This window comes from Berghia stephanieae, chromosome 1, assembly GCF_034508935.2.
Source record: "Berghia stephanieae isolate SIO BIC M18660-M18661 chromosome 1, UCSD_Bste_1.3, whole genome shotgun sequence".
Taxonomy (NCBI): Eukaryota; Metazoa; Mollusca; class Gastropoda; order Nudibranchia; family Aeolidiidae; genus Berghia; species Berghia stephanieae.
The window spans coordinates 114,658,034-114,677,438 of record NC_088360.1 but is presented as its reverse complement, the minus strand read 5'-3'; the positions used below and the strand labels follow the sequence as shown (position 1 = coordinate 114,677,438).

The 19,405-nt window shown below is 32.6% G+C and overlaps 1 protein-coding gene across 1 annotated transcript; it reads left to right on the top strand.

Annotated features, from left to right (window-relative positions):
- The first annotated feature begins 337 nt into the window (after positions 1 to 337).
- Positions 338 to 11,926, top strand: LOC144962805 (peroxiredoxin-like 2C). The gene is made up of 7 exons (XM_078896069.1): positions 338 to 730; positions 1,924 to 1,960; positions 4,525 to 4,556; positions 5,089 to 5,142; positions 8,153 to 8,261; positions 9,175 to 9,303; positions 11,665 to 11,926. The coding sequence occupies exons 1-7, from the start codon at positions 446 to 448 to the stop codon at positions 11,790 to 11,792; spliced, it is 774 nt and encodes a 257-aa protein (XP_078752195.1). The 5' UTR covers positions 338 to 445; the 3' UTR covers positions 11,793 to 11,926.
- The last annotated feature ends 7,479 nt before the right edge of the window (positions 11,927 to 19,405 follow it).

The following is a 19,405-nucleotide window of genomic DNA, read 5'->3' as shown; positions in this document are numbered from 1 at the left end:
AGAAAAAGAAATAAATATGGAGAATAGAACCGATGTGCATAGATTTGCAGGTCAGATAACCAAACATATTTATGGGCGTTATAATGGACAATATTTGGCGTTGTTTTGAGAGTATTTCCATAAAAACAATGGGTCCATAACAATATTATGGGCTATCTGTATCAAACCTGCAAGTAAGTAGACTACACGTCGATAGCGACAGATAAGGACGAGTCAAGAAGAGAAAGAATAAATTTGCGAAACATTTTTTAGACAAATCGGTTATGAGTAATGTCCCTTTGAACATATTTGTTTACATAGTTGTCATGCCCTGGCAAGTCATTCTTTTCCTCTAAAGTAGTTATATGGTAACACGTTGATTTGAGGCTCGTGATATTTTGATCTTTTTTTTTTTTCTTTCAAATAAATTTCGTTAGTTTTGTTCTTCAATCAGAGAGTTTGGCAGATGGTTCTCACAATGGCCTCAAGTTCAACTGGGAATGATGCGGCTGCGAACCCGGCAACACTGCCCATTTCACTCGACACAAATAAAGTGGCACCGCCATCACCGCTTGATGATAAATTATTGAAAAATGTCAGCGGTGATCTCACTATGCCCAGAGGTATGAGACAAGAAGCTGTATTGAATTGGGAGGAGCTCCACAAGCTTCATGTTTTAGATGAAATGGGAAATAAAATTATGTTCTGCGATGTGTTCAAGAAACAAAAGACTATTATTTTGTTCGTGCGGGTAAGTCAATTTTATTCAATTCGTCGTAATTACTCCTACTTTTAATGATTTACGTCTTTTTTTCTTCAGGAGGAATTACGCTATCGTTTGGTGTTGTTTATATCATGCCTGGCCAATTTAATATATATTTTGATCATGGATAAAATAGGGTATAATTTAGCTTTGGATAATTAAAAAAAAGAAATTTCTAAATCAATATGCCAGTGAGGGCACCTGATTTAACACTTTAACTTTTTAATAAAATTAAATTCAGGGCAAAGTTGTATACCGCATCTCTGAAATTCGTTCCAGTAAAATCCTCACTCACATTTTAGGCCAATTTTTGAAATCCAAATGGTGATTACTACCGGAAATGCAACATTTCCAGGTCACAAAGTCCGTCAGTAAACAATAAAGGTAAATCAAAGAACATTTTTCAGCATTTAAACTAAAATTACGTTTCTTCTTCTTATTCAAAATTTTGGTATCATTAGAATCGTGTTGAAAAGTACTTCATAATGAGATAGATTTAATTGAGCTCAACACAATTTGAATTTTTTTTTTTTATCAAAGTACCTACCCTATAATAGGCGCAAGTCGATCACAAAGTACTTTCCGTTTGATCTACTACTGTTGGGTGGATAGAGGGGAGGGTGGGGGGGGGGGGGGGAGAAAAAAATAATAATGCCAGCACTCAGAATTGATCTTGGCTCCTCTGCCTCAGGACCAAATGCAGCTAAGTGCTTTTCCGATGGACCATTTGAAACCCCCTATTACATCGACTGGAGCATGTTAAATGAAGAGCACAATAAACAGAGTGGAGTAAACTAATTTCAATGAGAAATGAAATCATGATCTCACAATTTTTTCATTCCCTCTAAAAACCTGTTATTGATTGAACAACCTACATGCTTGTAGTACATTAAATTGCAATGATTGGGCCACTGAAATATTCCACCGATTTTCACTGTTAGAGATCTCATTTTTTGTTTTGTTTGTTTTTTTGGTTTTTTGAATTATTTTATGTTTTACTTATTCTGTTTTCATTTTTATTTTATTTTTGTTCCCCCTTTCCACCCATTTTCCTTTTTTTCGCTCCTTTTAATAACTTTAAACAGTATGTACAATTTTGTTGAATCAGTTGCTTTGTATAAAGAAGAAAAATATGTGACTATAAAATTAATTTCTGTATTTTCTCTTTTTCTTCCTATTAGCATTTTCTAGATTTCATCACCAAAGAATACATTGAAGGTTAGTAAATTTGTTGTTAGTATATTATTACAGTTTTGGTTCATACTGAGGTAAACTCTCTCCAAGCTATATTTTTTCCTCATTCCTCATTCAGAGGAAAAGCTATTTTGCAATTACATTTACAATGTGTCGTATGCCCAAAAAAGACAAAACAAACATTACAGATACTCTATTTACCTTGGAGTAACAAGTATGACAATCTAGATAGCACTCACAACATGCACATGCTTATACATACACGCTTACACAAACACATCCAAACATACTCCCATTCATTACTTAAAGGAAATGACATTGTTAATCATGTTGAACATTGATAGAGACTTTAAAATATAATTTTGGAAAAAATATCATGTTTTGATTTTGATTCAAAAGAATCTCTGCTTGATGCTCCATGAATAGCCTTAGGGAAGTCGTCCAGATCTGGGGACCAAATGTTGAAAACAACCTCCAACCATAGAATATGACAATTTGGTTTATCTATAATTTGGAACTTAATGTGGTCAGATGAAGACTGTAGCATTCTATGTGAAGAATACCGTAGGCCTTTATAAATTCATTTTAAATTACTAAGTCATTAAAGCATTTAAAACAGATAAGGACGATTTTATATTTTATTATTTCTTTCAATAATAACCAATGCCACTCAAACAGAATGGACAATGAATGTTCAAATCTCTTCCCTTTTGTGCAGTGCAAACTCTGGATAATGACTCACCTGAATAACAACAACCCTGGACACTGACACTGATCTCTGGTCTAAATTTTATTGCTATATATTATTAGTTTTACAATACAAAACAATAGATATTAAGAGCTAAATTAGCCCAATAGTGTGCCCTTCGGTGCATTCACAGTGATAAATAACTGATATTAAGTACAGGATATCAATTATAAAATAAGCATAAATTACACATCGAATTCAAACTTAAAGTGACTCATTCCTTATCAACAAAGCTCTTTGGTATCCCTTGCATTTCTTTACAGGCAAATATGTACTGTTCTGAAAATTAAAAAGTGGGCACATATTGAGGTTTAACACCAGTCTTTGAAGATTTTGAAGACCCCATCTCTTCTTGACATCAAAATTGCATATTTAAAGAACTGTCTGGAATCCAAGTTCTCAATCTTGTGTATGACCATGTAAATTTGTATTAGATCACCTCTAAGTCTTCTGTACTTTAAAAAAGGAAGTGAAGAAAGGCTTTTTAATATTTCCTTATAAGACAGATAATATAATTCAGAGACAGACAGTGGCCTTTCTTTGGACGATCTCCACAGCTATAAAGACCCCAAAATAGGGACATACTTTTAAGTAACACCCCTGTTTAGCAAACAATATATATATATATATATATATATATTGAATCGTGTTATGGTACGAATAGTGCTCAACATTTTGATAGTAACAATGGAGCGAAATATTATTATAATATTTACCACGATATTGGAATCAGTCTACATCAATGTTTCAGGTCCTTACGGCCATCATCAGGAATGTGTGTTGCAAGAGTTTTGAGTTGTTGTTGTTGATTGTTGAAGTCGTTCTGTAGGTTTGAAGTTGATTAGTAGGTGTTTTCGTCTATGCGGACAGCTGTTATATATATCTCTTTTTTTTTCTTTTATATATATAATATATATATATATATATATATATATATATATATATATATATATATATATATATATATATATATATATATATATATATATATAATATATATATATAAAGAGAGAGAGAGAGAGAGAGAGAGAGAGAGGGATAATCGACACTTGACATAGATGCTTGATACAAAATTTTAGCCAAATAGGCAACCTTGTTTAAGGTCAGCGAAATCTCTTAGCCAATATTATAAGAACTATTCTTTTCCGACCAATCAGATGTTCTACTCGAGTCAACTCATAGCCAATGAGATTGCATTGATTTCAACGAATGAGAACACATGATTACCCACCAATGAAATAGCTTTATCGCTTTTGCCACGGCGCTATTGACAATGGAGTCATTTGCCGATCACTGACAACCCTGATGATGAATCAAGAACAAGGATGTCTACTCTGTTCAAAAAAAGAAAAGTCCTTACCATTGATATCAATTAAACAAACAACAACAAAAAAAAGACTTTTAATGTGGCTATGTGTTTCTTTGTAATTGTTAATAATGATGATGATGATAATAATAATAATAATAATAATAATAATAATAATAATAATAATAATAATAATAATAATAATAATAATAATAATAATAATAATAATAATAATAATAATAATAATAATAATAATAATAAAACAATAATAATAAGCAACACAGTGAAAAGTAATGCTGTGAAAAGCAGTTTGAATAAGAGCAGCGTAGTATCACAAAAATCCTCCAGGATTGTGGACTACATGGACGTAAAGGGCTAGGGTCAAGTGAGTTGAAGAAGCAATAAAAACAATCAAAAAGTTTAACTTAAAACTAAGTACACTTTCACAGACTTGTACTCATTTTATATTTGAGTATTTAGAATAATTGTCAAAATATTGCATTTAATTTGTCCAACCTCTTTTTTTTTCTGCAGATGTTGCTGTTATACCTTTAGAATATCTTCAGGTAAGCAGTCATCCTTAAAATGTATACATTTACAACCATAAAGCCGATGGAGCCATGGCTTATCCTAGTTACTGTAACATTAATAGGACAGTAACAATTGCTTATTTATAAGTCCCGAGTGGGGCATGGTAGTGTCCTTGGAAAAAGCTCTTTACTCATGTTCTCTCACAGTACTTGGGTGTAAAATGGGTCCGGTTGTTAACACTGTTGTCTTTGTCCAAAATAATTTGTAATATGGCTTAACAGGTGTCATGTTTAGTGGTGCTGTTGGCTACCCCCTGTAAAGCGTTTTGGGCGCGCTTAGTGGATATTTGAGATATATATAAGCTCAAGTTTGTTTGTTTAAAGCCCAGTTTATTTGAGGATTTTCTGTGACCTCTGTAATTACCACAGTACTACAGGTAAGCCTATTTAAATGTGATTTTTTAAAAATAATCTATATTTATGATATTTATTATAGTTTAAGATATTTATTAGTTTTTGCACCAATTTCTGCATTATTTACACTATTGTCATCCTTTTTTTTCTACAGAACGCTGATGTCAGACTGGTGGTAATTGGCCCGGCACCACATAAATTTATTAAGGTAAGAAATTTTAAGCATTCCCAACAGTAGGTATAAGATTCTTGTACTAAAAATAACAACATTTTGCAGAATGATATTAATTAAAGCTGGATGTAAGTCATCTGTTGAATTTTGTTGTTGATATAGATGTATTAAATGATATGATATTTGAGACGAGATTTCAATGTTAAATATTGTTCCAGAAACACAAAGCCATATGGTGCAACGTGCGTTCACTGATATATTCACTCACTCATTCATTCCCATGAGCAGGATGCGGAATGCAGACCCTTTTCTAGAAGGCTATTAAGGTCCAGGTCTGTCCACTCTTCGATGTTGTCCTGCCATAGTTTTTTCTGTGTTCCTCATCATCTCCTCTATCCCTTCACAGTGCCCTGCATGGCAGTCTTGCACAGGTTATCATGGCAGACAATGTGTCCGAACCATAACAGTTTCCTTCTTTTCACTATTGACAGCAGTGGTTCCTGTCCTCCAGCTTGATCCTCTACCTCTTCTATTATATCTTTATTTGTCCTCTGCTCCAGATATGAAACTCCCAGGATTTTCCTACAACTCTGAAATTTTGAAAAGCACAGATTCTATTTTCTTGATCTGTTTTGAGAGTCCATGTTTCACATCCGTAGAGCAGAATGGGTAGTACTTGTTCCAGTTATCTGTACAATTTTAACTACAAAATCAATGTTGCTTTTCCTGATGGTGTTAAGTTTTGTCATTGCTGATGTTGCCATTCCAATCCTAGCTTTCACCTCTGCTGTGCCGGTCCCACCTTTGGTGAGCAACACACCCAAGTATTTAAATGAGGTGACTTGCTTTAGGTTTTCACCGTTGACATTAATTCTCATCGGAGGATTGTCTCGATTGTTCGCTAGAATTTGCGATTTTTCTAAATTGATCTCCATCCATTATGCACAAGCTGTTTCCAGTAGACAATTTGTCAGTGACTGCAATTCTTGTTCATTTGTCGCCATCAAGTCAATGTCATCTTCAAATCGAAGGTTGCAAAGAACTCTGCCCCTTATTATTACGGTGGTTTTCAAGAGTTTCCTGCATTATTCTTTCTATATATAAGTTGAAAAGGGTAGGGGAAAGAATACAGCCCTGTCTGACATCAACTGTAGTTCTGAATAGATCTTCTAGCTCATTGTTAAGTAGTACGGCGCTTATTGCATTTTCATAGAGTGATTCATTGTTCTTATGATCTCTTCATCAAAATCAAAGCCTATTAGTGTATTGCAAAGATCATAGTGACCTACTTTATCGAATGCTTTTCTGAAATCGAAAAAATTGTGGAATAATTCTTGTTGGTTTTATAAGTATTTTTCTGTCAACAGACAACTATTGAACACTTAATGAATTGTGCTTATGTCTAAAGTCAGCCTGTTCCTCTGCCAATATTATTTTTGCTTTGTTTCTCTTCCTGTTAATTAAGTAATATGTTTAGCATTATTTTGCTGGGGTGGCTTATGAGGCTTATAGTTCAGTAGTTATTGCATTTTCTTAAATTGCCTTTTTTTGGTAGGGGTTGAATCAGTGATTGCGTCCAGTCTTTTGGCCAGGAGTGTTGGTTAATGATTTTCTGACTCAGAATCATTAGAGCATTCTTCTTCTCCTATCTTTATTAGTTCTGCTACGTTCTTTATGTCAGGGGCTTTGCCTAGTTTAAGATGTCTGATGGCATTTTCCACTTCATTCCTTAGTATTGTTGGTGTGTCTTCTTCACGTTCAAAGTTTGTAAGAAGTTTGGGACCATTTGTGTTTGAATCCAAGTTATAAAGTCCACTACAGTATTCTATCCATCTTGCCTTTACTTCATCTTGTTTTGTTAATAGGAATAAGACACCGTTTTTATCTTCAATAGCTGTTGATTTTGCTTGTTTGTTTTTAATGAGCATAAGGTTGTTGTATGCATTTTTTAGGTTCCCGCTCCTCATTCCAATGTTGATATTGGTGCACTGGTCATTTATCCATTTTTCTTTTGCTTTGCGATTGCCTTTTCTGACCTCACAATTGGCCTGCTGATATTGTTTCTTAGTCTCTTCATTTTGGTTTTTACATTTTTTTTCAATTCACTTCTCCTGTCACACAAATCTAGGACATCATAGGTCACCCATGGGTTGGTTTTCCTACGTCTTTGGCCTAGGATTTCACTGCAGATGAGAGCAGAAGACTATTTATAGTTTCAGATAATGTGTCAATGTTGCTTTCAATCAGTTCAAGGCTGCAAATTTGCCACTGACCTCTGCATAGAATATTTCTGCGATGTTAGGATCTTTCAATTTTTCTACATCAGAACGAATTCTGACGTTTTTGTCTTTGTGCTTAGTCTTCAACTTGAAAGATGCATAGTTCAAAATCACAATCGCTTCCTATGTCAGTTCCTGGGTATGTTCTTGTTTTGGCTTTATTTATGCTGGATTTGAAGCATTGAAGTGTGAGGATGTAGTCAAAGTAGATACTTTAGAAATTAACGAATCTCAAGTGCCATCTCGGTATTCAGTGTTCTAAGATACTCAATGAGGTACCAAGTTGTCATTCGTGTTAATTGTATGGATTATAATATAATGCAATTCTAAAATACAGAAACATGAAAAGATAAAAAGGGTATGGGCAAATCATTTGTGATACATAGGCAATTTTTTCTGCTGTTTTGCATTTATTGAAATTTGTTTATTTTGCCAGTGGGCAAAGTATGACAGTGATATAGAGAGTTTTGGTCAAGTGTTAAGATAGAAAAGATCATTCACTTGTTCACTTCTTTTGTAAAACAAATGTATTATGCCAGATGATATGAAACAACAATTATTACATTGCACATCAAGAATTCTTAGTGATATTGACAAAATGTGTCAAATTCATTATACTGCCAATTGTGATGAATGAGTTTCCTAAGTAGCATCTTTCAACTATGAATCAGACTGCTTTATTGCAGTTATTTTAGCTGTCCATTTTTGCTAATTGATTTATTTTGTATTCTATGAAATAATTTTCTATGCTTTTTTTTTTCTCCCAGCCTTTCAAGAGTCTGACAGGATTAAATTATACCTTGTATGTTGATCCTGACAGACATGTTTACAAGACATTGGGCTGTGTAGAAAAACTGACCACAGGATCACTAGAAAGTAAGCTTAAATGACAGTAAGACAACAATAGAAAAGTGGAATGATTTTTTAATCTCTCTCTCTCCAGGACACAGCTTTGGGCAAATCACTCTCCCCAGCACCTCCATACTTGAATGTGTCCATCAGGCTGGCTAATGTTAGTTCTACTCTTGTCTGTAAACAGAACAGAGTTTCAGTATAGTTGTATCATGTGTTCGTTCTGCTGGCCCAGTTGAGGTGATACAGTCGACGTTGATCATTCAGCAATGGACAAACATATGGTCGGTGACAGGTTAAGCCTCTGTTCCTGACAATGGTGGTGTAGTTGTACTTGCTGTTTGAAACCCAGTTAAGCAGATGTGCCCGCACAATATGAAGGTCTTGCATGTGCATTCTTACATGTGGTTGCCTGCTGCGCTGTCTGGGTCGGACACTACCAGTAGCATCATGATGTTGCACAAACCTTGAAATTATACTGTGATGACAATTCAACCATCTTGCAGTTTCCCTTATTGACATACTGATTTGAATGTGGCCTATGACAACACAACACTCGTCATGACTTAAAAACAAGCATCTTGTATCTGTGTTGAAATGAAAGCGATTGAAATAAATAATTCAGTTTCAAACATACTACACATGTATTGTGAAAAAAATTGCACGTTTTTATCAACACATTTTTACACATGGTATGAAATTTGATCTCTTACTTACTCACACCATGTGGCCTACTTTAATCATAACACACAAAATAATAGCAGTAAGTTGTTGTTCATAACACTGAAGTCACGTGAAATACCAGTGAAATGTTATAACTTCACCATGACAAAGATATAAAGTTTTTTTTATTGGTGTGTTTTTAAAGAGAACTTTGAGCTTTTAATTTAACTATTGAAACATAAGTTTTGATTTTAATTTTGAATTTGTGTTCCAGGTAGTAAACATGTTAAGTCAGGCTTTGTGAGTGGTGTTGTGACCAGTGTATGGAGAGCCATGAGGGGTCCAGCCAGGGAACTACAAGGAGATGTAAAACAGCAGGGTGGTTCTTTTATCATGGGACCAGGTTGGTGGCATCTCAAATGAAAACAACTCTTGATCTATTGACTTTAATCATATAAAAGCGGAGTTTCATTTTACTATAACCTGACAGCAGCCAACTCTGAGATTCTACGCGGACATCATAATATCCATTGCTACATTGAAGTTACTGTTCCTCTTCTTCTCCTCTTCCATTAAGGCCAAAGCTTCAGGCTGAACATTGTATGGCCGCTGTACAATAACAAATGTTTTAGGGGAAAGCAGGGAACCATTTTTTGAGGTCATCAGTCGAAAGTGCTTGTTTACAAGTTGTTGGCAGGGAGTTCTAAAGTCAGATGGTGGAGGGGAAGAAAGAATAAAAGATAATGGTTTGTTCTTGAGTGGGGAATTTTAAAATTAAATGCTGAGTTTCTTCATTTGTTGTTGTTCCGTCTCAAATGGCTAGTTGGAATTTCGAGTTTTCCATTTTGTGCTTTGTGGAATACGAGGAGTTTGTTGATGGATCTTTTTTCATGTAGCGGTTTCCATTGGAGATCTTTTATGAGCTGAGTTTCGCTCATATCCTGCTCATAGTTTCCACTGACAAATCTGGTTGCCTGACATTGGACTTTTTCTAGCTCGTTGATTTCTTGTGATGTTGTGTTTTCACACAGAGATAACACTTTAGAATGTGGTGATAACTTGATAAATAATGTGAAAATGATTCATTTCAAAGAATTTCAGTCCAATTGTTTTAGTTAATCTTGAAAAATGTTATGAATTGTTGCCAAATTTGGAATTTTTAAAAATTATGAGATGAATAATGAAAAAAACTCTGAGGTCAGATCTACTTCATTTTCTTGAAAAAATAATTTAAGCAGCACAATATTTACTTCTATCAAATAATTAAGTTTTTGATTTTAAATAGTCTATCAATAATCTCTGATGGCAATCATAGATAGGAGCTGAAAGAATGATATTCGTTAGCAGACTTTCAGACCAGCCAAATCCAGGTCTCACTCTTTGGGTGTTGTTGACAGTGTTCTCCCCATTACGTGCATTAATTTGCAGAGTCATATCAACTACTAGTATTTAAAATGTCAAGGTTTATCACCAAGGGGTGACATTAGTTAACAAGATGTCCAGAAACCATTACATAGACAAAATTTGCCACACAGCAAGCAATAAACAAAGCTTTCTTAGCTGCTTATTTTTCATCTAATCCCAATTCAGTAACAGAACAATACTATACAACATCGATAAGACCTGATATTTATCCATAACCATCACAACACCGATTTGATTATTTCATCCTTACCTAAATTCTTTGCACAGACTTATGGTACATAATAAAAATCCAACAAATGTTTCCAAACATATCACAAAGCATTAATTAGAAGAAAATAAATGATCAGTTGTAAAATTTAAATTATTTAGAATAAAAATAAAATAAAGATAAGTTTGATAAATAGACTTTAGATTATGTACATTTGTGTGAGGAAATGTATTGCAATAAAATACCTGTATATAATGAATGCAAATGACGAAGAACAATTGGAAAAAGAGAAGGATCAAATCAAAATTCATAATGTCTTTATTAGGTACTCTGCTCAATTAGAAACTTCCAATACAATTAAGGATCACCAGGAAACAGTTAATTCAAGTAAAGTCCCATTATTTTCTGCCCACTCCAGAGTAAATGTGAACCTATATTTTTTTTCCTAACACAACAATACTGTGGAATTCCATCCTTGACAACTTGAGCAAATCTGACAGAAATTGTGAGCCAGTTAGAAAAAAATATGTCAAAGTCTCTGTTTTAAGCCATCTATGATATTTATACAGAACTGCTAATACACCCCATATGTAAGAAATGTTTACAGAGTAATAATCGAACCTTATCAGTCATGATCAGTTATCATGTCAGCTCGATAGAAATCAAGCCTCCGCTGTAGGAGATTTCAATCTACTTGTACATATAGATAGAAGTTTAAAAAGAGGACGTCTGTTATCTCAAAAGGCACTAAGCAGAGACAAGAAGTCAAAAATAGCAAACAAATGGTGTATAAAAATATTTATCGACTAAGCTAAATAATATCTGACACAGAAGTTAATGAGAAAGCTGTTTTATCAATTAAACAATAGACTATTATACGAACTCGGTCAATCTATTAAATTACAAAGGTTTATTTTGCACAAAGTTTTACGTCATTATGTAATAATGAATTGATAAACACATGATCCAATGACGTAATCTAAACAATCTGTTTATACATGGGCTGGACGCTATGACTAAGTCTTCCTTTCAATTAATGTTTATTTTCAGTTATGAAGCTGTGAAAGTATTGGATTCAATTTCAGTTAAATAAGTTTTCCCTTAATCATTTACTTTCTTTTTCATCCACAGGTGACATTTGCCACTTCAGCCATATAGATCAGAGCTGTACAGATCACTGTGCTTTGAATGATGTCCTTACCAAAGCTGGTGTTGTGAATGTCAGTTTTCCTAAAGATCCAAGGGTACAAGATGTGTGAAGTGTGTCTGTATGTTCTTATGGTTTTGATAAAGTTCATAGAGAATTTTGTGTGCTGGTAAAGTGAAGTTAAAAAATATATAAATAGATAAATAAATAAAATAAAATGAATTAATAATTCAAGCACATTTATTAGATTATTTGTGATTATTCAAATATAAAGATTAGATTAGATGGTATCGACGTCGCTTGATTAGGCCGCTGGCCTGTCGCTGAGTCTTTCCAGTCACTGATTGCCTTGTTCACAACAGATCTAAAAAGTTTGTGTTTTGAATTTGGAGCTTGCTTAAATTTGACATGCTTGAGTATGACTTTGAATAAGATAAAAACTAAGAATGAACATGCAAATTCCTCCACAATATAGAGTTATTGGTGGAGCAAGATTCAAAACCTCATTTATACCCAAGCTATGAGCGAATTTTGACAGTAAAAGTCAGAGTTAAAACAAAATCCTTTTAATTTCCTGCTTCTTATCGTATGATATTCTCAGAGTACACCCTCCATGACTGTTTTCCATCTCTGTCTTTTTGTAAAGTTGCAGTGATAGGTACTATGGCTTTTATTGCTATTAAAAGCAGACTCACTTTCAATTTTTTTAACAAAAAAAATTATTTATTTATTTTCATTTATTTATGTAAGTGAAGAAAAAAGCAGTATCTAGACCTATAATAACATGAATTATTTGTCCCCTTTTCCAATTTCTTTTACCCTTAGGCCCCAATGTGTATTGTATTTATCTTATTTCAGTTTTTTCATGTTTCGCTTTTAAACATTTACAACATTATATGTAAATCACTTTGCTCAATGTAAATAACATTTGAAATCTCAAATCATATATATTATTTCCTGTATTTAAAAGGAAGTCATAATTTTGAAAATATTTAAATCAGCTGATCAGTTTTATCATGGTTACCTCTGTTATTCTTTTTAAAGGCAGCAGTAATCATATCATGTGATTGTGATATTTACTTTTTCATTCTTAATTGTGACCCACATTCTCCAGTGTATCATGTCGGGAGGGTTCAGATGTCGAAAAGTAACTAACAAAAACAACAACAACAATAATAATAATAATAATAATAATAATAATAATAATAATAATAATAATAATATAATAATAATAATAATAATAATAATAATAATAATAATAATAAATTACACTTATTGGGTGTTTTTAGTGACTAAACATTTCAAAGCGGTTTACAGATAATATTATGAATACACGTTGTCAAGTTAAAGATCAAAGAACTTAAATAATATTGCTAAAATAATAGTATTCATAATTAAAAAGTCAGGCTTTAAAGCGGATTTGAATTTTGAGATTAAAAAAAAAAATTTCTAATGGGTTGAGGTAGTTAATTCCCGTTTTTAAATGACCAGAGGTATGAAATTTTGATTTTTTTTTTGTTCTGAATGAAATTATATTAAATTTACTCTTTGAAATACACAAACTTAACCAGTTTCCTATTTTTTTTATAATTTCAATTTCCAGCATCAATATGAATCTGACTTGATACCATTATTTAGAAGGCGGGTCACATTTGCTTTTACCTGTACAAAAAAAAAATTAAGTAAAATAGCACTGTGATAATCAATATTTTCCTTATATAATAATATTATAATTTTAAGAAATGGTTTTATTCATAATTTACCTTATAAAGTGACATTCTTATTTATTTTCTTTTATAACGGGTTTTGAATTGTTTTGTGGTACTTAGGTAAATAAAAGAGCCATTGTTTGATATTGGCATCTTTTCATAAATCGGAATACGCTTCAAAAGGGTTTATCCTAAATGCTCAGGGCCAAGTAATTATTTCTGATTTAACGCATTTCGGATTGCCCTTTTAAATTCTTATGTCAAAGGATACAACTGCTTAGAAACGTCTTACATTTACAGGAGTTTTGCCCCTTTACAAAATGCATGGGACCAATTAATTATTTTGTATTGTCCTTTCAAATTTTTTTTTCAAAGTATACAACTCCCTAAAAGCTTCTTACATTTACAGGAGTTGTGCCCCTTTACGAATTGGCATCATCAGTAAACGCATGGTTGTGTTTCATACCTTTTTTTTTTTATCGGGTTTTTTTTTTCTTTTCTATATTTGTTTTTATTCAATTCGAAACATATACAGTATCTTAACTTAGATGAACAATATGGAAACAGTGGGGTTTAGTTCAGGAGAGAGAGAGAGGGAGGGAGGGATTTTACATGAAGGAGCAATGAGTGGTTTCTTTCTTCATTCACTGATGTAATTGTTATTTTGCGATAGCCAAAATGCCAAGCGATGCTACACTTTTTTGTTCGAAAAAAAAATTGCCATCGGGGATACCAAATCATATCGCTTTAAGGGATGTTATCGGATTAAGCTGTAGTGAAATTTCAGAACAAATCTAATGTATTTGAGAAAAAAATCTGGCATTTGGTAGCATTTGGGATTAACATTTGTTTCAGTTTCAGGTTTTTTAAAAATTAATTACTCTGCTCTGAAGTGTATGTTGAATGTCATTTGTATCCAACTTATGAATGCAAATAAAATATCTTTGTGACGGTCAGTATTAATGTATAATTAAAGATTGAATTATTGTGTCAACGTTTTCATGTCTGAATTTTATAAATTTTGTAAAAGATCTTCAATTTATCATCATCACTTCACCTAGTTCCTGCCTTTTATTCTTATTATTTTTTGGAATTTTGTTTCAATTGAAATGTATTTGACATAATGTGATAATTTCTGTGTGAAAAAAAAGCTAAAAATTAGAAATATGTATTTTAAATTAATTTTTTAAATAATCACTTTGATTCTCTGATGCCAGTCTATCGGAATGGTTTGTCTTCGGTGATAGAGATTTCCTTTTTGATATCAATAGTCTAAATTATTTTTCATAAATCTGAAAAATTTGTTCATTTTTAAATCATTACTCTTTTATTTTTTTGTGATCTTGGATTAATACTATCATTATTATTATTATTATTATTATTATTATTATTATTATTATTGTTATTATTGTTATTATTGTTATTATTGTTGTTGTTGTTATCACCATCATTATAATCATTAATATTAACATTATTAATATTATTATTATTATTATTATTATTATTATTATTGTTTTTATTATTATTATTATTATTATTATTATTATTATTATTATTATTATTATTATTATTATTATTATTATATTATTATTATTATTATTATTATTATTATTATTATTATTATTATTATTATTATTATTATTATTGTATTATATTATTATTATGTATTATTATTATTATTATTATTATTATTATTATTATTATTGTATTATTATTATTATTATTATTATATTATATTGTATTATTATTATTATTATGTATTATTATATTATTATTGTATTATTATATTATTATATTATTATGTATTATTATATTATTATTATTATTATTATTATTATTATTATTATTATATATTATTTTATTATTTATTATTATTATTATTATTCCTTTATTATTATTTTTGTTATCATTATTATTTGTCTCTGACTAAAATTTTAGACTTATACATTTTACGTTTGTGAAAACGAATAATCTCCAAATGTGTTTGGTTATAGTGAGACATTGATATTATGTGAACGAACTTCTTTCCTATTTCCTGTATTGGTACAAGAAGTACATGCTCTTTAAAATCTGATCCTTTCCCCCCACTTTTACATTTCGTTTTAATCTTATTGAGTGCCTGTGCAGTATAAATAAACATTTGTCTTTAACTTAAATATTTGTCTGCTTTTGCTAGTTATCATTTACGGAAAAATTTAGTTTATACTCGTTACATTCACTTTTTCGTCAGGTTTCTTTGTCAAAATTTTATCAACACCCCACCAAAAAAAAAAAGAATGTTTAAAAAATTTAATTAAAATATTAAAAAAGGAAAAATTTTAATTTTTAAAATTAGGATATTGCGACAATTTACCATTAGAAAAACAAAGAAAATAATTACCTCATAACAGTTGGATGTTATTGTATTGTATTTAACACATTATCTCATAACATGTGATTTGGTGAATGGGTGGGTATTTTGATCTCCCATAGTGGGCAAGAGGTCACTTGCTGTCTTTTATCCCCTATTTGTTTTCAGGGTTGCTCTGTCCTTGCTTTGGAATGGGAATAATTAGTTTTGTCCTAGCCCTGGTCGGATTCCTCGGCTGAGAAGGAAACGGTCAAAGGAATCGGTATTTTTTTCCTTGTACATCATCTCTCTATTATGTACTGTAATGTTGTTGTTTTTTGTTTTGAATTTCATGTTTTGTAAGCATTTTTAAGTGTATTCCTCTTGGTGGGATCCTGTGATTGTGTCTGGATGAGACTTTTAGGTGATCAAACTAAGTAGGGACTCTGATGGTGTGCTCTTGGAATCTACATTTGTTCCTTATTTGAACTATTCCCTTTAGTCGTGCTTATTATCGTGTGAGATAGAAGACAGCAAGAGCACCTCTCTGCCGCCATGGCAAGTCAAAAGATCCTACCCAGTGCCCGCAGCAACCTTGGTTCAAAGGGGCCTATGAATATTGAAAAAGGAAGATATGGGATTGAGATACTAGCATCAACCAACCCCTTGACCAGTTACGTCTCACAAAGACAAGATATTCAGGTTTGGTACTTATTGTAGTCAGAGATTACTATCTCTCACAGGAAATGTCATCTCCTCCATTCTCTCACATAGGTCGCCAGTCAGCACCCTAGCAAAACCAAATCATCTCAATCCAGCATGCCACAGAGAAAGTCACAACATATTCGGAGAATAGAAGACCCTGCCAGTAGCTCCCAATAACCGCCTAAACTTAAAACAGGAAACATAATATATGAATTACAGTCTGGTTTAAAACTACATAAAAATCCCACTACTAAACGTATAGGATCCCTCCAAGAGAGGTACACTTAATATTACACACAAGGGCACGGATAAAAATGTAGGAAAAGCCGAAATAATTGGAAATTGAATTTCACATTTGCAATTATAATTTTAGATTTTAAGTCATTTGAAAATATTCACTCATGGCATCCCAATACATAGGCGCTGAACTTGTGCTACATTAGGACTACTGTAGTCAGATTTTTTATTAATGGCGCGTGTTTTTCTGTTTTTTCTCAGCTGCCCCTCTTTCAAAAGTTGTAAAAATTTGTGTCAACCTCTGAATAAATTTGTCTTAACTGAATCTAGATTTTGGATCGTATTGATGCCATATTAAAAAAGTTTTCTTCTTTAAGACCTATAAAAAAATACTTTGAAACAGCTGACATAAAATTAGAGATTTTACACTGTAAAAAAATGAAAAAAGTTACGCACCACAAAGTATGAATGAATTCATGTTTTTTGTTTTTGTTTTTAAGGGTTTTACGGCGCTTGCAACACATTAAGGTCATATCAGCGCCAGTAAAAAGGAAGAGAATAGGATAGTACACGTAAAAAGTTCTAGAATTACAATTAAAGCACAAAAGAAAAGGTAAGACAAAGGGGAACGGGTTCAAATAGGGAACAGATGTAGATTCCAAGAGCACACTGTTAAAGTACTTAGTTTGAGATCACCTAAAAGTCTCATCTAGACACAAGCACAGGTCCCAACTAAGAGGAATACACTCAAATGTTTACCAATCATATAATATAATATGTAAACTAAACATAATACAATGCATAACAGAGAGATGATTTACAAGGAAAAAAATATCATCTCCCAAAACTATAACTATACATTCGACTGTTTCCCTCCCAGTCAAGGATCAGGACAAAACTAAGTAATCTCATTCCAAGACAATGACAGGAAACAATTGGAAAACAGGTATGGGGGGATAGAAGACACAGCATGTACCTCCCTGGCCACTATGGGAGGTCAGGATCCCCACCCAGAATGAATTCATCGTATATCCAAAAAATCTTGTGCTGACGTAGTGATTATGAGTTCACGTCATATTTCTTTCCAAATAATAATAATTCACTTAAGTGTTATAAACATACCACTTATGTAGTTTGTATTAAATTTTGAATTTATTATTTATGGCATATTATCTACATCATGTCGCAATTACCAAAGACTGCTGGGTGGGGATCCTGAACTCCCATAGCGGGCAGGGAGGTACATACTGTGTCTTCTATCTCCTTATATCTGTTTTCCAACATGCGTTATGTTTTTGTCTTGGAATGAGGTTACTTGGTTTTGTCCTGGCCCTTTCCGGAGTCCTGGCTGGGAGGGAAACAGTCAAAAATGGATAGTTATTGTTTTGGGAGATGATATTTTTTTCCTTGTAAATCATCTCTGTTATGCATTGTATTATGTTTAGTTCGCATATTATATTATATGATTGGTAGACATTTGAGTGTATTCCTCTTAGTTGGGGCCTGTGCTTGTGTCTGGATGAGACTTTTAGGTGATCTCAAATTAAGTACTGTAATTCTCATACGGACACAAACACAAGATCCAGCAGAGGTTTTTAAAAAAAAAATTTTAAGGGTTTAACGGCGCTTGCAACACATTTGGGTTATATCAGCGCCAGTAAAAAGGAAGAAAATGGGATAGTAAAAAGTTCTAGAATTACAATTAAAGCACCCAAGAAAAAGTAAGACATAGGGGAACTAGGAACAAATAGGGATCAAATGTAGATTCCAAGATAGAGCATACCACCAATGCACTTAGTTTGAGATCACCTATAAGTCTCATCCAGACACAAGCACAAAATCCAACAAAGAGGAATACACTCAAATGCTTGCATTATACATTAAAAATAACAAATATAATAACACATAACAGAGAGATGATTTACAAGGAAAAAAATATCATCTCCCAAAACAATAACTATGCATTTTACTGTTTCCCTCCCAGCTAGGACTCCGGCCAGGATCGGGACAAAACCGAGCAATCTCACACCAAGACAAAGACAGAAAGCAAGTTGTTTGTTTGTTGCTTTAGGTCTCTTCCAACACAATTGAGGTTATATGAGAGACAGCTGAAACAAAAAAACAAGCAATCTAACAAAAATAGTACAAATGTAAATCAAAATCATAACCTAAAGATATAAGCTAAATTATAAATAACCAAGAACAGGCAGAAGATTTACAGAAAAAAAAATATCCCCTGTCAAAAATACAATCACAAACCAAAGAAGCAGGATAGGCTAGTAAAGAGAAGAAGAAACGACATCACTATCGGATCGTACACCCATGCGAACATCATAGGTATATGATTCAAGGGTGATGCTCCCATCCAACCACCCGCTACCTAAAGATATCATAAGCTAAATTATAAATAACCAAGAACAAACAGGCAGAAGATTTACAGAAAAAAAAATATCCCCTGTCAAAAATACAATCACAAACCAAAGAAGCAGGATAGGCTAGTAAAGAGAAGAAGAAACGACATCACTATCGGATCGTACACCCATGCGAACATCATAGGTATATGATTCAAGGGTGATGCTCCCATCCAACCACCCGCTCATAAAGCAAGTTGGAAAACAGATATAAGGGGATAGAAGACACGGTAAGTACCCCCTGCCCACTGTGGAGGTAGGGAACCCCACCCAGCCAGCAAAGTGGAATACACTCAAATGCTTGCACTTACATTCAAAATAACAAATATAATAC

Bases quoted from the DNA above. Each gene is read 5' to 3' on its own strand.
- LOC144962805 (XM_078896069.1), top strand. From the start codon at position 446: ATGGTTCTCACAATGGCCTCAAGTTCAACTGGGAATGATGCGGCTGCG. The intron at 1,961-4,524 runs GTTAGTAAATTT...TTTTTTCTGCAG, and splicing joins CACCAAAGAATACATTGAAG to ATGTTGCTGTTATACCTTTA. The intron at 5,143-8,152 runs GTAAGAAATTTT...TTTTTCTCCCAG, and splicing joins CACCACATAAATTTATTAAG to CCTTTCAAGAGTCTGACAGG.